Source organism: Mytilus californianus, unplaced genomic scaffold (assembly GCF_021869535.1).
Source record: "Mytilus californianus isolate M0D057914Y unplaced genomic scaffold, xbMytCali1.0.p SCAF_4, whole genome shotgun sequence".
In the NCBI taxonomy this organism is placed as follows: Eukaryota; Metazoa; Mollusca; class Bivalvia; order Mytilida; family Mytilidae; genus Mytilus; species Mytilus californianus.
In genome coordinates, this window is record NW_026262690.1 from 94688652 (window position 1) to 94716008 (window position 27357).

The 27357-nt window shown below is 32.0% G+C and overlaps 1 protein-coding gene across 1 annotated transcript in view; it reads right to left on the bottom strand.

Annotated features, from left to right (window-relative positions):
- The window catches only part of LOC127698846 (uncharacterized), a 141382-nt gene that overhangs the window by 4202 nt on the left and 109823 nt on the right, over positions 1–27357 (bottom strand). The window contains exons 120-151 of the mRNA XM_052202529.1: positions 26316–26456; positions 25829–25969; positions 24705–24845; positions 23986–24126; positions 22551–22691; positions 22109–22249; positions 21079–21219; positions 20630–20770; positions 20200–20340; positions 19568–19708; positions 18999–19139; positions 17594–17734; positions 16865–17005; positions 16171–16311; positions 15528–15668; positions 14954–15094; positions 14228–14368; positions 13245–13385; positions 12038–12178; positions 11611–11751; positions 10707–10847; positions 10072–10212; positions 8925–9065; positions 8277–8417; positions 7653–7793; positions 6359–6499; positions 5551–5691; positions 5094–5234; positions 4182–4322; positions 2609–2749; positions 1345–1485; positions 829–969 (exon numbers count right to left, since the gene is read on the bottom strand). Coding sequence (XP_052058489.1) covers positions 829–969; positions 1345–1485; positions 2609–2749; positions 4182–4322; positions 5094–5234; positions 5551–5691; positions 6359–6499; positions 7653–7793; positions 8277–8417; positions 8925–9065; positions 10072–10212; positions 10707–10847; positions 11611–11751; positions 12038–12178; positions 13245–13385; positions 14228–14368; positions 14954–15094; positions 15528–15668; positions 16171–16311; positions 16865–17005; positions 17594–17734; positions 18999–19139; positions 19568–19708; positions 20200–20340; positions 20630–20770; positions 21079–21219; positions 22109–22249; positions 22551–22691; positions 23986–24126; positions 24705–24845; positions 25829–25969; positions 26316–26456 — 4512 coding nt within the window. The remainder of the gene's footprint in view (positions 1–828; positions 970–1344; positions 1486–2608; positions 2750–4181; positions 4323–5093; positions 5235–5550; positions 5692–6358; positions 6500–7652; positions 7794–8276; positions 8418–8924; positions 9066–10071; positions 10213–10706; positions 10848–11610; positions 11752–12037; positions 12179–13244; positions 13386–14227; positions 14369–14953; positions 15095–15527; positions 15669–16170; positions 16312–16864; positions 17006–17593; positions 17735–18998; positions 19140–19567; positions 19709–20199; positions 20341–20629; positions 20771–21078; positions 21220–22108; positions 22250–22550; positions 22692–23985; positions 24127–24704; positions 24846–25828; positions 25970–26315; positions 26457–27357) is intronic.

Below are 27357 nucleotides of genomic sequence, written 5' to 3' on the forward strand. Positions count from 1 at the left end.
TGTACTTGAGAAAAAAATTGTATTTTTGTGGATATTTGATTTTGTGGTTTGCCAAAGTCTGCATACTAGCCTAAATACTTTGTCTTGTCGAACATTTAAATTTGCAATTCACCTTAATCCATAAAATCCTCAAAAATCATTATCCAACGAATAATAATGAATTCCTGACTTAGGACAACCCCTGATGAGGTTCCTGACTTAGGACAACCCCTGATGAGGTTCTTGACTTTGTTAAACCACTGATGAGGTTCATGACTTGGAACAACTGCATGCTGATGAGGGTTCCTGACTTTGTTAAACCACTGATGAGGATTCCTGACTTTGTTAAACCACTGATGAGGATTCCTGACTTTGTTAAACCACTGATGAGGATTCCTGACTTTTTAAAACCACTGATGAGGTTCGTGACTTTGTAAAACCACTGATGAGGTTCGTGACTTAATTGGAACAACTGCTGATGAGTATTCCTGACTTTGTTAAACCAATGATGAGGTTCCCGACTTTGGACAGGCACATAAGCCCATGAAAGGGTTTATTCATGTATAAAAATGATTGTAAATAAACTCATCATTTATACCAGGATTAAAATTTGCATGCCAGACACGCGTTTTGTCTACAAAAGACACATTGGTGCCTCTCAAATCAAAAAAGTTAAATAGACCAAATAAATTACAAATAAGTTGAAGAGCATTGACCCAAATTTCCAAAAGGTTTTGCCAAATACAGCTAAGGTAATCTATTCCTGAGATAGAAAATCCTTAGTGTTTGGAAAATTCCAAAGTTTTGTGACTAGTTAATTGTGATTAATTAAGTGTAAGTGATCCTTACCTTCTTCAGTTTCAAATGTTTTAGGACATGGTCTTCCTCCATTCAGTTCAACCTGTTTGATTGCCCTCCTTCTGGTTGATGTACCAGTAATTGCATTTACTGTCCATGCTCCCCATTCAAGTACTACACAGTCAATCTTCACTATATTTACAAATAAATGACATGTGTAGTATTACAACATAATTAAAATGTTTTAATTACAAATTACAATTGTAAAATTAGTAAATTACATATAAACTACTACATAAATTCAGATTTTTTCTGCTTTTTTATTTCCGTTATCTATATTCTATCAATTTATAACAGTCTTTCAAAAAGCTTGTGATTTTGAAACAGAGCAGCCAACATCCTTAAAATAGCTTTTGAGAAATAAAAATTAACTGACTAGTTTACAGCAAATTGATTAAAACATGCATGGTGCCCATTATATAAGAAGACAATATCACACATTTTTATTCTACAACAAATCAAATTTGTTTTTGTGAATCCATTTTCCTATGCTCAATTAATACATACGTTTTTTGGATTCTGCAGTGTCGCCACATGGTTCTCCATATTGGTTTCCATTCTTCATTATCCTTCTAGATCTTGTTACTAGACCTCCTTCTATCATCTCTGACCACTCTGACCATGGACCCATGACGCAGTCAATTCCAACTAAAGATAAACATTTAAAAAAATATAAGTGACCTAACGGCACATGCATAGTGTAAACAAAGATTTTTTTAGGAGTGATTTTTTTTTTATATGTTTCAGTATTGAACAGCAGGTGAGTTAAGAATTGAAACATCTGTCAGTACAAAAAATAACGCCTCGAAAAATTTAATACCTCAAAATCAATTATTAACTTTTCTGACATGGTTAGTTTAACAAAGCCATATGAAAAAGACATTTCCCCAAGAACAATAACTTATTTTAATGCAACACCATTCCTGACTTGGCTCATTGAACAAAGCCTTTAAAAAAAATAAAAATTACTTGTTTCTTGTTATATTATATGTCTTTTATAAAGGAATGCATCCTTATTGCATGGTTCATAAGTATAAGCACCTGCTACTAAGGACATGTAACATAAACATGATCTTGTATAAAAATAAGGAGATGTGGTATTATTGACAACTATCCACCAAAGACCAAAGGACAATATCATGTGTTGTATATCTGAGTATGTTGAGTTTGTTTATTCCAGAACTTTTTGTCTTATCAGTTATCAATGTAACTTTTATATGTATCAGTCTCTTTTTGTAATGCAACCAAGAGCATAATTATTTGCAGCTCCATGTTTTTGATTTCTGTATTTCTTTTATACCTTACTTTGAATTCCCCCAAATTAAGTCAGGTATATAATACATGTTGAAGGACAAGGTCACACACAGTACAGCCTATATTAATGAGCAAAACCAATACTATACAATTTCTATAATGAGCACCTGATAAAATGTCAAACAATACAACAGGAAAAACTAACTGATTGATTTAATATAAAAACAATGAATAAAAGAACAGCATTTCATTGTCTCCTACCGATGCACATATTTTATCTGTCCAAGGGCAATAACTTTTCTTTATGAATATATATGAAATGTAGTCTTGGAATTGCTAACAAAGTTATTTCACATATAGTTTCTAATTCCAACAGGGCTAACTCCTGTAAAAATATTTGATCTGTGCTGATGATGATGTGTGTATTATCAGGGACAAAAAAATATTTATGACAGATGACAACCACTAGACTTCCCGTAGGCTTATGGGATACACGTAACTGACAGTTTTAACTTACCCTCCTTTGTTTCCTCAAGATCTGGACATGGTTTACCATTACCGACAGCTGGACGGAGGACAGTTCTTGTTCTTCTTGAAATTCCATTATTGTTTGGTGTTGACCAGTATGTCCATTCACTTACAATACAAGGTTGATCAACTACAACAATTAAAACTCACTTTTATTGATTGTTTGATGGCACTTTAATGCTACATCATGACTCATGAGCTTCGTCATGGTGAGAACAAATAATGAAACTGTTGTAACCAAAATATGCTCACACGATAAAACTCACGATTGCCAAGCTGCTGACCAAATATGAAGTTGTTTAGTTCAGTGGTTCTAGAGAAAAGTGTGACAATTTAAGATATTGTTGGATGAACAGACAGACAAGGTGATTGTAATATAGCCTGCCTTTTCAGAGTGGAGGTATAATCTTGTGTTGAAAATAGAAACTTAACAGTATTATCACTGCTTAAAGTATATTCATAGCAAGAAAAAAGTTTCATATGTGTGAACAAAATTCTGCTGTAGTTTTTTCTGATTATTTAACCTATTGTGCTTATCATTGTGGACAAACAGACAAACAGGTGGGCAAGTCATTGACCTCTAATCAGCTGACATTTCCAAACACCAGGACTACTTTTTTATTATTCTTTTTACTGCATGAACAATGAATTTAAAAAAAAAACAATTAAAAATCTTCTCACTTGAGGTTTATCTTCCTAATATCTAAAAATTGATTCATTTTTTTACCCTCCATTAATCCATCAGTTAAGCCCATTTTCCCCCCACTAATGGCAAACAATTGGCCTTTCTGTCTATCCTTACCATCAACTTATAAACAGAATATCACAATACAGCAATTAACTATAGAAATAAATTTACAGTAAAAATTTTTTAATACACATAGTCAAAAGTTTAGTTTACCTTGTCTTGTTTCTTGGAGATCTGGACAACCTGTGCCTTCACCAACAGTTCCACGCAGTACTTCTCTTGTTCTTCTTGAAACTCCGTTAGAGTCTGGTGTTGACCAGTATGACCATTCACTTACAATACAAGGTTGATCAACTACAAAAAAGCAAAGATCATGTTGTAAGGAATGAAAATAATTAATACCAAAGTACTAGAGCACTTTTTCGTCACAGCATATTTTTTTAGAAGTAACCTTTTCATCTTGCCAACCAAACTTCTAAAGTTTCTGGATTACTTTTGAATATGAGCAAATAAAAAGAACAACCCCATAACCCTCTTTGAAGCCCATATTGGTTATCTGGGAGCCATTTTGAACATTTCATTACAATAAAGTAAATTATATGTGTCAATGTATATTTGGACTATTACTGCAATGCAGTGAGGCATCAATTATTTTTTATCTGTTTGAAAATCTGGTGCTTTAATGATGCAGTCTTTTTAGTGAAATTTGAATTTTTTAATCTCATTTCTCTGCAGTCTTTTGAGGACCATGGAATGTCTATTTGTCTTTTTTTCATACACATAATCATATAAATGCATGGATAAACAGACAGACATATAAAATACTCTATATTAACTTTGTTGCAAGGAGAACAGAATTTTCTCTTCATTTTACCTCGTCTTGTCTCTTTGAGTGGAGGACATTGTTTTCCACCATGTAATGGTGCAACCTGAACATCTCTTGTTCTTTCTGATCTGCCGCCACGATTTGGTGTAGTCCACAAAGTCCATTCTGTTACAACACAATCTCTCGATACTGGAAAAAATAGGCATAATTACATATTGAAATATTGGTTGAAGATAGTCTATTGCCCTCTACATATTTTTTGTTATTTTTTTGTTGTTGTGTTGCTGTCTCATTAATTTATACCCCACATCACCTTACATTTATAATTAACTTGGAATCTTTTTTTTTCTTGGGTACTAATTTTTGTGTTTTCAATAAAAATAGTGTGTTTTTAAGGATACTTGGTTTTCTTCATACAAGCATGTAGGAAATTTGTATTTTTTTGAACATTTGAATTCATGGTTCACCAATGCCAACAAAATCCTCGAAAATTAGAACCAATAGGAATAAAGATGAATTCACAGTATAGATTTTATATTCTTCTTAACCTAAAATATCATAAACCTAATAATATCTTGCTTTTACAGCTTGTTTACTTGAGCGTGTACAAAGAACAATTCTGATTTAGAATTTGTTTGCTAGGTGAACCATAAGATCCATATTACCCTTGCTTACTATCTATCAAAATAGTAACAATATCCATTACTTATAGCTAATATAATCTTTGGATAGGCACCAAAAGGATGACTAGTAAACCTGTTTGACTAGTATTATATATTTACAATAGCTAATAGAGAACTCATGGTTCACTAAGCAAACTTAAATTTACTGCATTAGGTAAAATAATTTAGCTGTAAAACATATAATCAAGTTCCATACCAGATCATCAAAGAAATAAAAGAAAACTTTTGAAGGGGACTTTTGTCCAAAACAATGTTAAGCATGTTTTCTAATACTCACCTTTTCTTGTTTCTTCTAATGGAGGACAATTGCCAGCACCATTTTGTGGTGGTACTATTACAGTTCTCTCTCGTTTACTTATTCCATCAGAGTTTGCATAATTCCATGGTCCCCATTCAGATACTACACATATTACCTCAACTGTAAAAGATGTAAAAGTTTGTTGTAGGAAATATCTACATATTATTATCTTTTAGTTCTAAAATAATGAAGATATTTATCTACTAGTATATATCTACCTATCAGTAATAGATTATCATAGAAAAGATCAATCGAATATTATTTCTTCTCTAAGTATATTTCGGTGAACATATTACATGTTTTACCTTTGTTATATCCTTGATTTTGCTGTAAAAATTCTGTTATTTTCCCATTTTTAATTGTCATTCTATTTCCCCCAAAATCAACCTTATATCAAACATAGTTTATCACACTAAGAGTTAACCATGATGCCCACCTTTGTCTCTCTGGATTAACTCTGGACATTCTTGTCCACCATTCATTGCTGGTCTTACTACACCTCTGGTTCTGGTTCGTGTTCCTTGTGGATCTGGCTTAGACCATTCAGTCCATTCAGAAACAATACATGGGAGTTTGACTGAAAAAAAATACCATTGCTCATGATTTCCTAAAAACATGTCAGGAAATTCTTAACTTTCAAGAAAACATGTATGATATCAGTGGTGGATTCAGAAGGAGCATAGAGGGCGTACCATCCCCTTTGATAATAAAAATGTCTAATTTTTTATGCGTAAAATTGTCTAAAAATTTTCACATCGCTCAGCAGTATATTTTCAGTTACGTCCCCCTCCTTTAAAAAATGATGAATGCGCCCCTGTATATACCTTGATACAAATGTACATGGTGACAAGTCTTACCAATAGAAGTTGAAAACTGTTCTTTTGTGGCATTTCATATTTGACAATTAAACATAAAATAACCAAATATCTTTGGATTTTATAAGGAGATTATTTTTAACTATCAAGACTGGGATCATAACTTACAATGGGTGTTTTCATATAAAATGGATTCCACAAAAAATATGAGTTCAATTCAAAATAAACAAATTTCATAACGAGAACATGTTTTTAAAGGCTGGATCATTTCTACTGTCAAAGTATATGGTTTTAAACATTTTTTAATGGAAAAAGAAATACAATAAATTAATTTTTTTTTATTTGTAAATTCCCATTCTTTAACCATTAAACTTAAAAAAAATATGTACTAAAATTTGTGAAAATCTTATTAATTTTGATCAATCTTACTTTTTCTGGATTGTAGTAGTGGTGGACATTCTCCATCAACATTAAGTGGAGGTCTCAGTACCATTCTGTTCCTGTATGATGTTCCTGTAGCATCAGGTGCACTCCATTCTGTCCAGTCACTTACAATACATGGAAGTGGTACTGCAAGAATAAAAATAATCAAGGTTATTTTTGATATGAGTATATATTTCTCCCCCTGTCTACTTCTATCTCTGTAATAAAAGCTTTATAGTAAAAAAATCCATTCTGCATATAATAATGGAATACATAAATGTATCTGTAATGAAGCAATTCTGTCAAGCTATTTTTCATTTGAATATAAACAGTTTGACATTTTGAATTGACAAATTTCTCCATATGCAGAAATGTCAAAATCTATAGTTTGTTATTCAACTGTTTCGGTTTTATACATCCTTGGCTTTCAAATATTTGGCTTTTAGCGTTTCTGATGAAGGTAAATCCAGAAAAGCGCTTCAGACTCATGAAATTTATAACGTGTTGTTTTCACTTGTTACCGAACACCTATAAAATCAATCTGATCAAAACTAAATAGGAAAGGAGTAAACAACTACAAATTGTTTAAATTACTTCTGATCAGTTTCCTTACATTCCTATTTTAGCTGAATATTTTCGTTTGAAATAAAATAAACAAGTTGATCATGTGACCACAACTTCATGGTAAACTACCTTAAACTTAACCTTTAACCTGTTACAAGACTGACAAATAGATGTAAGCAAAGACTGGAAAACAAGATGCCCCTACTATCAAAGACAAGGCATAAAAAAATATTTTTGATGTACGTTAAGCATAAAGGCGGCATGGCATAGAAACAATATGTGTTATGCTGTCAGGTTTAACAATATATACTGACAGGGTCATAGTAACTTTAACACTATTATTTGCACCTAAATCAGTGGAAAAGGATTTTAATAAAAAAAAAGAGATATGTCTTGTCTGTCTAACCTTATCACAACCTTATATAATTGATGACTCAGCTGACCCTGACAGGCTGACACGTAAAACACCATGCTTAATTCCTGATTCAGTGACTTTTGTCGCAGAAAAGAAAAAAATGTCATATTCTTATCCATGTGCCATAAAACTAAGTGTCAGTAAATTAGATAATAGAAAACTACATTAACATAATTTTACTGAATTTGTGTCATGCAAAAAAAAACCCCACTTTGATTTTTTTTTAGTAGTACTGTGCACACTTGAAGAAAATTGTCACTGTATTTTCATAAAGCATGAACAATTTAAAACCTGTCACTTTATATATACATATATATCTACCTTTCTGCATTTGTACAAGATCTGGACATTCTTTTCCTCCATTGAGTGGTGGTCTCTGCATCATTCTGTACCTATATCTTGTTCCAGTTTGGTCTGGCAATGTCCATGATGTCCATTCACTAACAATACATGGTAGTGGTACTAAAAGAAGAAAAATTGTCAAAATAAGAATTTTGGGGAATTGTAGCAGTTTTTTGTTTACAAAGTGCACTAGGTTGTAGTCATACTGCTATTTCTACTAGATTCATTATATTTCTGCAAAAAATTGTATCTATGCTCCTAAAACAAAAGTATAACAACGTAATGTGTCAGGTAGCCTAAGAACTCTATTAGGTGTAAAAAACAAACTTTTGATCATTTTTTTTTCTTCCTTCAAAAGTGAGATATTTATTGCCTCAAGAGATTAAAACTTTGCCAAATTTTTAAATTATTAAAAATGAATTATACGAAAGCTCCCACATATATAAAGTAAAGAGTTAGGTGCCCCAAACCCCTAGCTACCACATATGGTAACATTGCAAAAGATGACAAGTCACTCAACTAAGACATTATTCTGGCACCAACCCCCTACCCCCTTTCCACACACACATGAACACACACAATCATCTGTGAAATGACTCTCACTTTTCTTGGACTGTATAAGTGGTGGACATTCAGAGCCACCATTAAGTGCTGGACGGACAATATATCTGTATCTGTAGGAAACACCTGTGGCATCAACAGCAGTCCATACATTCCAGTCGGTTACAATACATGGCAATTTCACTGTAAAGATAAAAACCATTCAATCAGAAAGAGTCTCACAGGTAATTTAAAGAAAAACAGTTACGATGGATTTATTATTTTATTCGTTGGATACCAATTTTTGTTGATTTTGTGGGTACAGGGGAACCATGAATTTAAATATTCAAATAATTACAAATTTTATATAAGAATGTATTCGTACATACATTAGAATAACTATGAAATCAAATATCCACGAAAACGCAAATTTTCCTAAATCCACAAAAAATAAATGAATCCAGAGTATTCAAAATGCATGATGATGGCACTGTAAACAAACCAAACTAAATAAACAAATAACATAAACAAGTCTGTTTTAAAAAAAAATACAAGGTAATTTTACAATATAGATTAAATACCAAACAAATACCATAATAAACAGGCAATTTTAGGAGTTCTAATTTTCAACAATTTCATGTTCACCAGTTTTCTATCAAGGGTTCAACTGGTTTACAAATTTCTCGACAAATAATTTTTTTTAAACCATACCTTTTCTGGATTGTAACAAGTCTGGACATTCTGCACCACCATTGAGTGAAGGTCTTGTCATCATTCTGAATCTGTAGACTGTACCAGTAGTATCAGGTGCACTCCATGCTGTCCAATCACTTACTATACATGGTAGACTTACTGTATAATAATAAAAAAAAAAAAAAAATAATTAAAAGAGGTCCCTCATATTATGATTGATCACATGATACACAGGATTAATTCAAAATTTCTCTCAAAGTACAGTTCTTTTGTGGGTGTTTATTTTCTAGTTTAATTTGTGAAAACATTCTCGTTTCATTGGATACTTTGCAGACTTACTAATAACAATAACAGATTCAGACTCAATGGAAAAAATGTTTTTTGTTGGTACTAAATTTTGTGATTGGATTTGATTTGATTTTTGATTTTTGGTGTTTTAACGCCACTTTTAAGCACCGCTTTTGGGCTATTTCCTGGCGGCCAGTTTTTATTGGTGGAGGAAGCCGGAGTGCCCGGAGAAAACCACGACCTTCGATAGGAAAACTGACAATCCTAGTCAATTAAGATTGGAGTCGAGTGCACCCGCACGAGCGGGGTTCGAACTCACAACCTCAGTGTTGACTGGCTAGTGATTACAGTAATAACTACTTAGACCACTTGGCCACCGAGGCCCCCTTTTGTGATTGGAGGAAACTTTATACACAATAAACAACAATACTGTGACAGTTTCTCATAACATCCCACAATATTCAACAAAAATTTGATAAAGTATCCATTTAGACACTTCATTGATAATAGATTTTATAAAAAAAGGATAGATACATGTTTAATATTCGGGTACAATCTTACATAATGGGATGAAAACCTGACTGTTAATGGGATATGAATTTGAACCCTACTGTGTACTAGTCCAATTGATCCATATATTCCAAGGTATGTCAGCCAGAAAAAAGGAACTAAAATTTAAAGTCTTGCTCTTACTCCCTATACGTAACCTGCCATAACGAAGGCATGTAAGGTACAATGAGACAAGACATTGAGGCCAATGTAAGGGAGGAATAACATTTTGTAATGTGTAACAGCCAGATAACCTTCACCTTCACCTCATATATTGTTTACATTCATAGTTAAGCCTAGAGCCTAAAATTTGTTTATAAAAACTTACTTTTCTTTGATCTAATGAGTTCTGGACATTCTTTTCCTCCATTTATTGCAGGTCTAGTTACCATTCTGATACTGTATGAAGTTCCTGTTGAATCTGGTGATGTCCATGCGGTCCAGTCAGAAACAATGCATGGCAGTGGTTCTGCAAAAGTAATTCAAAAATAGAATCAAAAAATCTTTTTTTTAATGAAGACCATGGAAGTAATTTAATACTGTAAATTCAGAAATTATTGCGTGCATTTATTATTGTGATTTTTTAAAAGTGGACAAAATGCGAGATTAATTATTGCGATTTCAGGATAATCTCCATACAGATATATGTATTGGATATCAGAATGCAAATTCTTATTTTTATGATACTCATCCAATTGCATTATTCGCATTAATAAAAACTTTGAAATAATTTGTGAATTTACAATACATAATATGTATCAACTTTTCCAAAAATCACCCTCCAATCCGACTGCAGAAAGCCTGATATCACCACACTGTAATTAAGCCTGTTTTACACTATTTGCAAACCTTATATTGCAACCTTGCCAAAAATACACAAATAAAATAAACAGCATACCTTAGTTTGACATTATGAGTGGTGGATAAAATTAAACTCATCTTTCAAATGAAAAGAAAACCAACCTTTCTTAGCTTGTATCAATGGTGGACACTCTCCGTCCATATTAATTGGTGGTCTGGTTACCATTCTGTATCTAAATGAAGTTCCAGTACCATCAAGTGCTGACCATTCAGTCCAGTCAGATACAAGACATGGCAGTGGTACTGAAAGATTAAACACATAATTAAAATAAATGTCACAATGGCTTCAAACATACAATAAGATTTTCAATGGTGTTTCATGTTTGTGTGCTGGTCTCAGGTGTGGGAAGTAGTTGGTACCTTGTGAACTAGCACATTAAAAATCAGGCTCAGCATGTCAATCTAGTAAAATGCAGGGTTCATATTATTAATATTGTATTATATAAAATGTTCTCGTCCTGAATATGCATTTAATTTGCCACTGGACATTAAAAGTCCATTGATCATCATTATCTATCAAAAAAAAAAACCCAACAAGTCTACCTCCTCATTATATATTTCTTTTTAAGTTGAAATTGATCGCGTTAAATGTACTGGTTCTTAATTTGTGTCTCAGTTATTTAAAAAAAAGATTTTTAATTAAAAGTTAACATTAAATATACCATACCATTTATGTTTAAAAATTGTTTGTATATAGTTCAAACGACTCATATCCTGAGAATGAAATATTGTTTAATAAGCTTATTTGATACAGTTTTATGCTATAATCATGAATTGGAGAATATTAAAGGTATGAAAAGGACTACACACAAAAAGTCTAATATCAAACTCTTAAGCAATTAAAATCAAACTATAACTTTAAAAGAACAAAATCATTTTTACTAACATAATGCCAAATTGTACGAATTTTAGTATTTTGAAATTGCAAATGTTAAAGCACTGAAAATGAGTTTCAGATCACTTGTGAAATTTATTTCCCATCTTTAAAAAGAAAAAAAAATCTTACTTTTCTTAGATCTGATCAGTTCTGGACATTCTTTTCCACCATTAATTGCAGGTCTGGTAACCATTCTATAACTGAATGATGTTCCTGTAGAATCTGGTGCTGACCAAGTGGTCCAATCAGAAACCAAACATGGCAATGGAACTGAAATGAACAAAGAATTTTGAATTATCTCCCTTTTCATCTCAAGAAGCTATGTACCTTTTAATTTCTCTTTACCCATTTACTAGGAAAGCATTGTTTTGGTCAAGGTATCACATTAAAAGCAATGTTTTGAGTCTAAAATCTTAGTTATTTATCAATATTATCTTAAAAATAGACCTGACCAATAAATATGTGTTGCTATGAAGTAACCTTAAAACAAAATCAACAAAACCCAAGAGAATTAAAATGTAATGATATTTTATATGGAGAATAAAAGTATACTTACTCTTCTTGCCCTGTATGAGTGGTGGACATTCTCCCTTCATGTTAATTGGTGGTCTAGTCACAAATCTGTATCTGAATGTAGTTCCTGTAGCATCAGGTGCTGTCCATTCAACCCATTCACTGACAAGACATGGCAGAGGTACTGAAAAATAAACATATATTATAACATAAATAAAAGACAAGGCAGCATTTATTTCAAGACTTTAAAAGACATGTTGTTTACTTGAACATAGTTGAAGACAATATTGCTACTGCAAATGTTTTTGGTTAAAACTCAGGGGCGGATCCCCCCTGCCTGATCTGCCACTGAAACTCATGAAATGAACCATGATTATCTTTTTGAAATTATTCTTGGAGTTCTGTAATTTTGTTACTGTTATACTTTTTTAGTACTCCATACACATGTTTTGTCTTCATAAGACTCATCAGTGGTGCTCAAATGGAAACAGCTGGAAGGGCAAAACAATAAGGAGATAAATTCTTAAAAAGTTGTGCCAAAACAGAATATATGCATTCTATTGTTTCTGTACCCTTTTAAACAACACTTTCAGTTTTAAACAGTACTATCAATGGACAAAAGCTCTTATTCCTCTAAGAGTATGCAAATCTAAAAGAATTACTTGAAATAAATCAGAGGATATGTTTCACTAGGCCCATTGTAACAAATCATTCTAATGATAAACATTAAAGTAAATCAACAATTTTTCAAAATGGCAGATTAGACATGCCTTCTCAGGGCACTGGTCTTCAGAGTAAGTTTAAAAACTTGCAAAAGGTTGGCTCATAATGATATCTTTGAGATATTGCATTGTACAGAATTTGAACCTGCAAATGATAAACTTTAATGATCATCCCTGGTTTTTGGTGGGGTTCCTGTAGCTCAGTCTTTAGTTTTCCATGTTGTGTTTTGTGTTTTGTGTACTGTTGTTTGACTTTTCATTGTTTTTCGCCATGGCATTGTCAGTTTGTTTTTGACTTATGAGTTTGAATATCCCTTTGGCATCTGTCACCTCTCTTTAGCAGTATATTATTCTTTCAAAAGGGCAACATATAATAATTGATGCACTGTCCCAAGAGATGATTAAAAATACAACTGCATGATGTCTGGTCCTCACAGTTTTCAAACCATACATAACTTAAGAAACATAAAATGTTTTTTTCTCTTTTTTAACCAATTATTAACACAATTAAATTTTTATAAAGCATACTTCGTTTGCCCTGTATAAGGTCTGGACATTCTTGTCCTCCATTAATTGCTGGTCTGGTTACAAATCTCCATCTGAATGAAGAGCCAGTAGCATCAGGTGCTGACCATTCATTCCAGTCAGTTACAATACATGGCAGTTTGACTGAAAATAAACAATTTTGAATATTATGAAAGATGTGTTATATATATAGGATTATCAAAGTTAAAAACTTGTTATTGAGTTTTTGGACTGTAATGTTGTTATCATAATTGTTTATTAAATGACATCATTTTCAAAACATAATTTCAGGGGAATGTATATAGTGCATACGTGAAATAGTGTATGTGAAACATGGTAAATTTACCAGTATTACATGGGATTGATTGATTGTTGGTTGCTTAACGTCCAGTGGTATTACATGGGAGAGAACCAGACAATCACACAGGTAGTAAATATAAATTGCTCAACAAGTACTTACTTAGGTGGGTGGTAAGGCTTATTTTCTTGCATAGTGTTTGCAATTTTTATTTGACTTATTTTTGTGCTTGAAGGTCATCATTCAAAGTATTTTGAGCAAATTTGCAACATGTAAGCTATTTTTGTATTCTTTTGTTTATCATGGAAAGACCATTTTATTTCCTTTTTGTTTAGTGTACACACTCCCCTTTACTTCCCTCAACTAGGATAATGTCACACCAGTTGTGTTATATGTACTCTTTTTACCACTTCTGATTATGAACAGCCGATTAAAACTGAACATAGGCTTGAAAATTTGTATCCAGAAAAACAGTATTGCACATACCAATAACTTATTCTACTCAAATCTTAATGACAATTTCCTTGCTTCTTTGAGTTCTGAATGTCTTCCTGTTTGTTAATAGCTATTCACACAGAGAATATACAAAACTTCAAGGTATATAAAAAGACTATTTCCATATATATATATATATATATATACTGATAAATTTAAAGGAAATCCAACTGGGATAACTAGGTTTCTTTACCTTTTCTTGCTTGTATGAGTTCTGGAATTGGTTCATCCTTGTTAATTGCTGGTCTCAGTACATATCTCCATCTGAAAGAGCTTCCTGTGGCATCAGTAGCAGACCATGTGTTCCAGTCAGAAACAATTAATGGCAATGGTACTGTAATGACAAGATAAACAATTTGATACAATGATGAATTATTTTGCTGAGGTAGAAAGTAATTTTTCATTTTGGCTACTGATTTTAAGGTATTCATACCATTTGTGGTAACATGAATATTTACAAAAACCCAGATGCTTTATGCAAGTCAAACCTCAAATTCCTCATTTTTCACTACAATAGTAATTTAGTACTATAAAATGTTATTAAATAACTTTTCATTGATTCAATTTTAAAATCAGTGGAAACATAAGATTTAGTTAATTAATCATTTTGAAAAATGTCCCATGAAAAACCTATTTTTCATACAAAGATTTGTCATTATTAATCAAAGGAAATCATAATTTTAGTGATATCAAGCAATAACAATCAAATATTGGAAAGTTTGTTTAAAAAAAAATTATCAATTCTAAGCTTTAAAACTTTGCTTTGAAAAAAAAAATAACAATTTTAATATTCATATATTGATAAAGATATAAAATGCTGATAACCATTTAATGGATAATGAATGATGGCTCTGAGAACATTTTCTACAGCCACAAAAAAAACATGATAATAAATAATATCCTTTTATAATGAACATACTTTTTCTGCCCTGTATGAGATCTGGACATTCTCTTCCTCCATTAATTGCTGGTCGGGTTACAAATCTCCATCTGAATGAAGAGCCTGTAGCATCAGCTGCTGACCAAGTATTCCAGTCAGTTACAATACATGGCAGTTTGACTGAAAACAAACAATGATATACCAGTTATATAATAGAATGGTATGTGTTTGATAGTACCTTCCCTGCAATATTTAAAGTATAAAAGACAAGGTCTATAAAAAAAAAGTAGAAAAAACAATTTTACAGTCTAAATAGACACATATTTACATATTTGTTTTTCGTTCATTTTTTGTACATACATTAGGTAGTTAGTTTTCTCGTTTGAATTGATTTACATTGTCATTTCGGGGCCTTTTATAGCTGACTGTGCGGTATGGGCTTTGCTCATTGTTGAAGGCCGTACGGTGACCTATAGTTGTTAATTTCTGTGTCATTTGGTCTCTTGTCGAGAGTTGTCTCATTGGCAATCATACCACATCTTCTTTTTTATACATATATATATATACTGACAAATTTAAAGGAAAACCAATTGAGATAACTAGGTTTCTTTACCTTTTCTTGCTTCTATGAGTTCTGGAATTGGTTCATCCTTGTTAATTGCTGGTCTTGTTACATATCTCCATCTGAAAGAGCTTCCTGTGGCATCAGCAGCAGACCATGTGTTCCAATCAGAAACAATCAATGGCAATGGTACTGTAATGACAAGATAAACACAATGACTTCGAGACCATAATACATCATTTCAGTGAAGAAACAGGAAATCATTCTTTATGTGTTCATTGTAGTTAAAATACTTATAAACCAAGTTTTAGTTCTAATGATTTTACTCTGACTCTCCTCAGTTTTTCAACAATCAACCTTATGATGTTTGCAATGTAATGTAATGTCAAATATCATTGTTGTGACTCAAAAAATTATAGGAATACATTTTATTTTCTTCAGTGGTCGACAAGCTCCATTTATATATGCATAAATTTCTTTAAGTTCAAACTAATTGCAATTTGGTCAAAATTTTAGACGAACTGCAATATGTGGAGAGAAACACTTACAATCAAGTCACTGCAACATATTTTTTGTTGTGTGTAGTTATGTCCTGACTTGCTATGCATACCCTTGTGATCTTTTTTACACATAAATAGGAAGTCTCATAAAGCGGGCCATCGATGTAATATTTGCACATATTTCATAATCATACCCTTTCTGCCCTGTATAAGGTCTGGACATTCTTGACCTCCATTTATTGATGGTCTGGTTACAAATCTCCATCTGAATGAAGAGCCAGTAGCATCAGGTGATGACCATGTGTTCCAGTCCGTAACAATACATGGCAATTTGACTGAAAGTAATAAAATAGACAATTTATAATAATAGTTTGGTTTCAGTTTAGGTTAGAATTACACAAGCCATTCTCATTTTGACCACTAGTTATTTGTGTGTTTAATTTCAATTAGGAGAGCAACTTATTATTTTTTAAAAATGTTTGCCTTATGAAAGCAAGTTGCTTACGAATAAGAGAACACTCTCTTTTTTGTAACTTTATCTCAAGAGTCATGTCAGTTTGCAACTAGGCTGAATAAGATTTTGATTTTAGTGTATGAGACACTGAAATGACCAAAAGTCCTTGTTTGCAACATTGATAATATATCTCACTATAGTTTTATCTTTTATGGAGTAAAAGAATGCAGATTTGGGGTTCTTTTTGTTGTCCGCTTCAAATTCATAATTATTGATTTTTGCCAAAAATATTTCATTATGAACAGTTCTAAGAGTTGCAGTATAAAGAGGACAGCCATACATTGTCTACAAACTTAACAATTTTTTTTAAGTAGAGTATAAATGTAGTAAAAGAACAATGTAAATTAAAGTTCATCTATGAAATCAAAACCAACCTTTCTTAGCTTGAATCAATGGTGGACATTCTCCATTTATGTTGATTGGTGGTCTGGTGACAGATCTGTATCTGAATGATGTTCCTGTGGCATCAGGTGCTGACCATTCATTCCAGTCAGATACCATACATGGCAGTGGTACTGAAATGATAATGTATAGATGCAGATCACTTAATTTTGGTTAGGTTAAGACTTTTGCAAGAATTGAAAAAGTAAACTGTAAGCATGAAAAAAGCACTGCAAAAATAAGTAAGGGTACAGTATATGGATGATCTACTTGATATAAGAACTTAAGGTAAATGTTGAACCCCCCTTTCTGAATTTACAGTAATGCTTATCTTTTAAGAAATAAATGAGCTGCTACAGCAAAACAGATTAGGCAGACTAGAATGTTGATAAAACTATAATAAATCAATTAAGATGATTCAAGTCAGCAATGTAATAGTTTGAAAACAATAAAACCCTTACTGTGCCCTTACACAATATCAATGGTACTGTAAATTCAGAAATTATTGTGATGTTTTTACTATTGCGAAAAATGCGACAGGGTTATAATCGCAATAATTTAAACTCGCATTTTGAAATATTTTGTATGAATTAAACAGGATTTTTCTCAATATCGCAAAAATTGGAATCGCATTTTAGTCTAAAATGACAAAATCGCAATAATAAATGCATGCAATAATTTCTGAATTTACAGTAATAACATATAATGATAAAAGTATTTACTTTTCTTTCCTTGTATAAGTGGTGGAATTGGTTCATCCTTGTTAATTGCTGGTCTTGTTACGAATCTCCATCTGAAAGAGCTTCCTGTGGCATCAGGTGCTGACCATTCATTCCAGTCAGACACAATTAATGGCAATGGTACTGAAAAATAATGTTAGATAAAGAATTCTATTTATTATCAAAGGCAATGATTTCCTAGATATATAACCAGAATATTGTTTTTTTTTGCACTATGTACTAAGTCTCAGGTGGATTTTGTTATTTCCACCCATCAACAAGATTTTGTTATTTCCACTCGTCAACAAGATTTATATTTTCCACCCATCAACAAATTTTGTAATTTCCACCCGTCAACAAGATTTTATAATTTCCACTCGTCAACAAGATTTACATTTTCCACCCATCAACAAATTTTGTAATTTCCACCCGTCAACAAGATTTTGTTATTTCCACCTGTCAACAATAGGAGTGGACAAAGCTGATGTACACACTGAATGGATTAGTGTTACAATTTCTTTTCTTTCATCATATGAATTAGGCATACAATTTCTTGGAAAATGAGTTGAGCTTTTGCTGTCATTATATTTAACATAGAGTGGATGCAACTTTTAAGTTTGTCCACTGTTTGAAACCACATATGATGTCATTATGTTAAAATATTTCATATTATACTGTAAATTCAGAAATTATTGCGTGCATTTATTATTGCGATTTTGCCATTTTAGACTAAAATGCGATTTTAATTTTGGCGATATTGAGAAAAATCCTGTTTAATTCATATAAAGAATTTCAAAATGCGAGTTTAAATTATTGCGATTATAACCCTGTCGCATTTTTCGCGATAATAAAAACATCGCAATAATTTCTGAATTTACAGTATTGAAAAATTTCTTATACAAGTGTCACTGATAGTAAGGTGTTTTATTTCCTAATCCCCATCTCCATATAAACCAGAGAATGAATCAGCTACACTCAAGACCCTAAGTTTTGGAAGCAAATGACATCAATATATGGTATAAATATGAAAACTAACTAGGCAAAAATAGATCAGCCAGTGTTGCTAAAATCAACTTTTCAGTGGAAAAAGTAGTAAAACATTCATCATTTCAATCATGCCAATAAACAACCACTTTCTACTAGGACAGTGGTGGAACTTTTATGGCTAAATATACAGCATTGGTTTAACTCATTGTTGAAGGCTGTACAGTGACCTGTAGTTGCTTACATATTTGGCAATTGTAACATATCTGCCTGTTTTTACAATTTGAAGCTGTGTACAGAGTCCAGTTCTGGCTTGGAATGTATAAGAATTTATCTTTGTGATCTAATTCGTTAACCTCAGGAAACATTTAATATCAGAAAAAAAAATTGACAATTCTTTTTTATATCTTGTTAAAACTCATACCCTTTCTTCCTTGTATAAGGTCTGGACATTCTTGACCTCCATTTATTGATGGTCTGGTTACAAATCTCCATCTGAATGAAGACCCAGTAGCATCAGGTGATGACCAAGTGTTCCAATCCGTGACAATACATGGTAGTTTGACTGAAAGTTACACAAACGAAATTAAAGAAAATGTGGTACAGTATATATGAGGTAATAATCAGGTTACAAGAAAAGTTGTTAACAAAATTTATGTATCATGGTGCAAAACTGTTCTTTTTACATTCCCACACAATTTATGTATCATGGTGTAAAACTCTTCTTTTTGCATTACCATACAATGTATGTATCATGTGCAAAACTGTTCTTTTAACATTCTCAGACTCCATAAAGCCTTGGTTTGAAGATATTGTTTTTTTAACATACTTTTTTTAGTTTTATTAACAAATGAAATCATTTCAAGTATTTTTTAGTGCAACAAACAGTGAATTGGTACACAAAAAATACCTAAAAAGGTTAATAATTTAAGAAAGAACACCTTGGTATACAGCACATATATATCAATTTATATGAAATGAAAGGACACCAACCTTTCTTAGCTTGTATTAATGGTGGACATTCTCCATTTATGTTGATTGGTGGTCTTGTGACAGATCTATATCTGAATGAAGTTCCGGTGGCATCAGGTGCTGACCATTCATTCCAGTCAGACACCATACATGGCAGTGGTACTGTAATGATTAAAAATGGTGATTAACAATGGAAATGTACTTTTCATTAGACCTACACTTCTATAAGAATCTTTACAAAATTTCCTTTCCTTATCTATATGTACAAAATAAAAAGTATAACTGCATTATAATTGTTTAATAAGAAAAAAATCAGGAAGGACCATGTAAGGGTTTCTAAAATTTGACTCTAACAAGAAAATCTGTATCAACTAGAACATTAAGATTCAATTGCAAAACTATCCATGATAACAGTAAGTGGTAACTGGGTTTAACTGCATCCATCTATAATTGCTAACATCTATACCATTTTGACTCTGGTGTATAGTTGTCTCATTGGCAATCATACAACATCTCCTTTTTTATATTAACTACTTTTCTTTGCTTCAATAAGACCTGTTACTTTTCCCACTTTGTTTATTGCTGGTCGCAAGTAACAAGTAGCAAACAAATGCAACAGTGGTCAAACCTAGCTAAATATAAGGTATATTTACCTTTCTTGGCCTCAATGAGTTCTGGAATTGGTTCATCCTTGTTAATTGCTGGTCGCAATACATATCTCCATCTGAAGGTGCTTCCAGTGGCATCAGGTGCAGACCATGTATTCCATTCAGACACAATCAGTGGCAGTGGTACTGTTATAATTAAATAAAAAAAAGATTGCAAGTATGCCTTTTTTCACTTTTCACTACTAACATTGATTATTTGACTGGTTCTTCAACGGGAGTTTAAAAAAATTTCTGATAAGTTGAAGAGTTTGATTTGATGAAACAAAATGCAATTGGGTCAGAGTTTTATCCTTCAATCTCAAAAATATGTAAATAAACTTTTTCAGCCAACTTCAATCTTTTAAAGTTGTCCTTAATACAATTAATTAGAAAATGAGAGTTTTGTGAATATCATAAGCATATTTCATAGTCATACCCTTTCTTGATTGTATAAGATCTGGACATTCTTTTCCTCCATTAATTGCTGGTCTGACAACAAATCTCCATCTGAATGAAGAGCCTGTAGCGTCAGCTGCTGACCAAGTATTCCAGTCAGTTACAATACATGGAAGTTGGACTGAAAATTGCACAAATAAGATATAGTTTGAGCTGCATTTTATTAGTAATATAAAGTAAAATAGCAAAAGGACATAATTTACACATGAATGTGGAGATTGTTAAATCATCACAAGTGGAAGCTAAGAATATTTCTTTACTCTGAAACTATTTTCTGCATACATCAATATTTCTCCTCGATTACTTTTTTCCCCTGCAGTAACAACCACTAACAAGAAAAAATTATATCAGGTTTAACAGATTCTGTTGCAACAGTGGTCAATAAATCAGCTTTTTATTATTCTAACCATGAAAATTAGGTTTATTTACCCTTCTTGGCCTCAATGAGTTCTGGAACCTTTTCGTCCTTGTTAATTGCTGGTCGCAATACATATCTCCATCTGAAGGTGCTTCCAGTGGCATCAGGTGCTGCCCATGTATTCCATGGACCCACAATAAGTGGCAGTGGTACTGTAAAAAACAGACAAACAATGATTTAAGTTTGATACCATAGGGAATCATTTTAATGGCAGTACACATGAAATAAATTATAAACCCTTAATGTTTAAAACAGTAAACATATGCAAGCATTTACTGTAAAAAAAAATATTATTTTTATTGATAAATGAACTGGTCTATATAATGTCCTAAACATGTCAAAATTAATGTACTTGTCTGTCGAAATTAAGACCTTACCCCAAAAATATATTTTACACATTACTGGCACCTTTGTCAAATACATCTTGTAGAAAAATTTCTTTTTGGGTAAAGCTTTAGCTCACATTCAAATACAAATGGCAAGATCTAAAATGAGGCTATTTTTTGCAGTTTTAGTAGATTTGCACTAAATGCAAGGAGTTTGAAGCATTATTGCCAAAACTTAAGATAAATAAAAAAAATATAAATACTGATATTCGACAGACTAACGTCTTATGAACATGTGACAGATGTCATTTGGTAGATTTACAATACTTTTTGATTTTCAAATTCGAAAGGCTAAAAAATTGGCCCTTAACAAACCTTCTCCTTTCATAAATAAACATACCCTTTCTTGACTGTATACAAAATATAATTGACCTACAGCATGTGGTCACACTCAAACTGACTTAATTACAAAACTTTTATCATTTTTTTTTATGAAAACACCATAGCCGAAAACAGTATGCCCAAGATTAATTTCTGTTACTGATGTAGTTAAAGCGAGACAAAAACTGATTTTTTTTTTTGTGAGAAGCTTTTTGAATGGAATTTCGGGTGTAAAATGATCATATAATATAAATTGTCAAGAGTTAACTGCTTAGAAATTATAGAATTCTGACTAGTTATTTATATTTATTGTAAATGTTGATTATAGTCATACCTTTCTTGCCCTGTATAAGATCTGGACATTCTTTTCCTCCGTTTATGGCTGGTCTGACAACAAATCTCCATCTGAATGAAGAGCCTGTAGCGTCAGGTGCTGACCATGCATTCCAGTCATTGACAATACATGGAAGTGGAACTGAAAGTTATAAAATGAAGAAATTGTTATGTGTGGCATTTTACAAGTAATTTTAATATGATGAAAAAGATCCTGACTTACTCATGAATTTAGAGATGGTTAAATCATCGTAATTGGAAGAAAAATATTTAATAACATAGAAACTATTTTCAGCTAACCAGATTTCTCCTGCACTGATCAGTTTATTTCAGTAAACACAGTCACCACTAACAAGAAAATTTGTATAAAGCAATTATAAACAAATTTGATCACGATCAATCAGCTGTTCATTAGCACAACCACTAGCATACAGTTTATTTACCCTTCTTGGCCTCAATGAGTTCTGGAACCTTTTCATCCTTGTTAATTGCTGGTCGCAATACATATCTCCATCTGAAGGTGCTTCCAGTGGCATCAGGTGCTGCCCATGTATTCCATGGACCCACAATAAGTGGGAGTGGTACTATTAAAAAGAGAGAAACAATGATTTAAGTTTTTACCTTAGGGAATCATTTTACTAGCAGAACATATGAAACAAGTAATAAAGTTAACCCTTAAATATCTACTGGATAGACTTTCATTTTCACTGTCAAACATATTTTAAAGAAACAAATAATATAAACAAATTTATTTCAGCTTTTGTTAAAGGTAAATATCATTAATATAGTTCTGAGATAAAATATGTTAAAAAAAAACTTAATGCTAAGTGACTTTCATAAAAAATCACTATTAAATAAAATGCCCACAATCATATTTTAAAAATGTTATATTGAAAACTGAATATTACTAAAACTGCTTGAAAATACCCAATTATCACTTGATTTTAAAAATAAATTTCTGAGGTTCTTAATGAGAAGTTGAGCTATGATGGCAATGGAAAAGCTGACAGCATCAGGTAAGATGTGAACAATTGTCATAACTTTATCAATAAGTAGATCAGGCTAATTATTTTTCACATATGAACCAAAACTTGGTTCAATATTGAGGGTTCGTCATTGGAAAAATGTTCAGACAGGGGCATTTTCTTGAAATTTCATTGAAATCAGTGTATATAATCCATAAAAAATCAATTTTCCTCTTTTATTGATCATTTTACAAACAATTAAAGAGTAACCAGTTGATCACTAAAATCGCCTAAGATAAAGTGTGAAAAAATTGAATGAGGAAAACCATAAATTCTGGTAAACTTTTATCTAGAACTACTACCAATGACTCAAAATGCCCCATTAAACAATATCACAATCCATATGCAATTTTAGTCAACTACAAAATCTGTGACTAAGCCCTAATTTTGAAACTGAACTATTTGGCAACTATGTAGAACAAGTTAAAATCATAATGAACATGTGCAATAAGTTTTAAGTTGATGTGATCACAACTTGACGGTAAACTACACTACACCAAAAAATTAACATGATCAGTGAACCATGAAATCTAGAACAAAAACCTAATTTGGCATATCTTTTTTTTAAAGTTCACACCATAATGAACATATGTACTAAGTTTCAAGTTGATTTCCTCACACCTTTATAGTATTAACTACTTTAAACTTGATCCTGGTCATGACATACAGTGGCACAGACAAAAACCACAATGCCCCTACTATCGTCAGTCTGGTATTAAGAGATACACATCAAATGGATGTTCTGATGGAAAAAAAAAAACCATGCACATAATATATATGGTGATGAGTTAACTACTTTGAAGTTTTCATTAAGCATGTATATTTATTGTACATAGGGATTTTTAATTTATACTTTTCTTTGACTGTATGAGGTCTGGACATTCTTTTCCTCCATTAATGGCTGGTCTGACAACAAATCTCCATCTGAATGAAGAGCCTGTAGCATCAGGTGCTGACCATTCATTCCAGTCAGTTACAATACATGGAAGTTGAACTAAAAGTTATAAAGAAAAGATGTTTATGTGATTTGCTGTAATTTAAACATGATAAAAAAAAGTACCTGATTGACTCTGTGCAATATTCTTAGTTTTGCTTTTTTTTCTTTTAAAATCTTTGTATATCATTTGATCTAGAATATTTAGTTGTGACTGTTTTATACTATTAACAATCTGTCCCTTTCAATAACCTAATTTTCTTATCACCAGTGTATCTCCCTCCCTATCATTCCATGTTTGGATTTTGGGTTTACCTTTGGTCCATATTGATTTTATCAGCTCTTCAACATTTGTTCAGGCTTAAACTTTTTAATACTTTGGCCTCCAGCATCACTGAAGAGATGTTATATGTCAAAATGTATATCTGGTGCCGTAAAATTGGTACCATTAATGTTTTTTTATCCAATTTGAATAGGTTATTCAAACTTAAGCATAAAAATTTGGGTAATTGGTATCCTGAGAAAACTAAGCCTCAATGCATAAACATTGTAACCTGAGTAAATCAACTGCAATACAGGTAAACACTGTAAGCTTTTTCTTTTTTTTTACCTTAATCAAGTAAATTAGGTATATTTACCCTTCTTGGCCTCAATGAGTTCTGGAACCTTTTCGTCCTTGTTAATTGCTGGTCTCAATACATATCTCCATCTGAAGGTGCTTCCAGTGGCATCAGGTGCTGCCCATGTATTCCATGGACCCACAATAAGTGGCAGTGGTACTATTAAAAAGAGAGAAACAATGATTTCAGTTTGATACAATAGGGAATTACTTAAAAGCAGTACACAAGGAAAAAGAAATTAATGCTTTATTGTCTACTATTGTTTAGTTTAGCTGCTGAACCTATTGAAAAACTGCTAGTAATTAAAGATTCTTTTCAGCTTTTGCTAAAAATTTATAACCAAATCTTTCTCAAATTTTGTGTATCTGATTTTGATAACATAATGTATATATTGAAAATGAAATTGCAGCAATTAATATATAAACTATGCAAAAATTTCAAATTCAATTGACCATGGCTGAGAAGGGCAAGGCCAAATAATTTCAACAGAAATGAGATGTGCAGCTGCTAATACAAAACCATGCCACATATTATTGACTCATCATTTATGGTTACCCTTAAATTGATTTTATCACAAACTTACTTGTTAGCTATGCAAAAGTTTCAGTCAAAAGACAATGACTTGGGGAACAGGGTCAACTAATCTCAATGGAAATGATGTGTGCCAATGCTAATACAGCTGCATAGTAAATATCATGCACTTATGTAACAATTCCCATTAAACTGATCTTATCACAAACTTAAACATGCAAGTTATGCATAAGTTTTAAAATAAATAGACCATGACTGAGTAGGGGATGGATAATCCAGATGGGAATATGTGTCAATGCTCATTCAGCTGCATACAAAATATAATTGATCTACAACTTGTGGTCCCACTCAAACTGACCTAATTACAAAACTTTTATCAAATTTTTTATGACAACACCATAGCTGAAAACAGTATGCCCAAGACAAACTTCTGTTACTGATGCAGTTAAAAGCGAGACAAAAACTGAATTTTTATTTGGTAGAAGCTTTTTGAATGGAATTTTGGGTGTAAAATGATCATATAATATAAATTGTCAAGAGTAAACTACTTTGAAATTATAGAATTCTGACCAGTTATTTATATTTATTGTAAATGTTGATTATAGTCATACCTTTCTTGCCCTGTATGAGGTCTGGACATTCTTGTCCTCCATTAATTGCTGGTCTGACAACAAATCTCCATCTGAATGAAGAGCCTGTAGCATCAGGTGCTGACCATTCATTCCAGTCACTGACAATACATGGCAGCTTGACTGAAAGTTATACAATTAAATATGATAACATGGTAAATTTTAATTTCACAATGATTAAAAAAGTATCTGATTAACAACAATCTTTTCTTGCAATCTGCTGACTTTTTATCAAGATGATTGGTTTGATATTGAATTAATTATATAAACTGCAGATTTAAGAAGTAATTGGTTCATTTGCATTCTGAAAGATTAAAGCTAATATGTAAAAATGCAGTAACAACTAATTTGCAATGCTTTTTTCTAATTAAAAAGAAAAAAATGTTTCAGGTAAAACAGATTTTGCTGTAATAGTGGTCAATACTTTCAGCTTTCTTTATTAAGAACCACAAAAATAATGTCAATTTACCTTTCTTGGCCTCAATGAGTTCTGGAACCTTTTCATCCTTGTTAATTGCTGGTCGCAATACATATCTCCATCTGAATGTGCTTCCAGTGGCATCAGGTGCTGCCCATGTATTCCATGGACCCACAATAAGTGGCAATGGTACTTTTAAAAAGAGAGCAACAATGATTTCAGTTTCATACGATTTTGACTTAATTTAATTGGCAGTACACATTAAACTAGTAATAAACCCTTAATTGTCTTAAACAGTAAATTTATGCAAGCCTTTAAAAATTTTCAAATATTGTAATTGGTCTTGTGATTCACTGTCAATCTAAATTGACAATGAAAAAAGTGTTAAAATAATAATGATAAATGTGATATATTTTGCTCCTAAAGTCTGGGCTAAAAAATGACTATCTGGTATGATTTGATATTTTTTATTTGCATGAAAGGTGTGAACACATTTAGGGTAAAACTTTTATATATATTCTCAACCCACAAATGATTGTCAATAACAAAACTTGCAGTGAATTTTATCTCCCAATCTCAAAAATATGTAAATAAGCTTTTTTTGCCACCATCTTTCTTTTAAAGTTGTTGAAAAAAAATAAACTTAGAGTTTTGAAAACCATGACAAGATTATTCAAAACTAAGATGTGGTATGATTCCCCATGAGACAACTCAAGGTTAGAATCTATAGGTCACCATAGGGCCTTCAACAATGAGCAAAGTCCATACCGCATAGCAATATATAAAAGGCCACGAAATGACAAATATAAATCAATCCAAACTAGAAAACTAACAGCCTGATTTCTGAACAGAACAATAAACATGCCACATATTATTGACTCACCATTAGCGGTTACCCTTAAACTGATCTAATCACAAACTTACTTGTAAGCTATGCAAAAGTTTCAGTCAATAGACAATGACTAGGGGACAGGATAAACTAATCTCAATAGAAAGGATGTGTGCCAATGCTAATGCAACTGCATACTAAATTTCATGCACTTATGTAACGATTCCCATTAAACTGATCTTATCACAAACTTAAACATGTAAG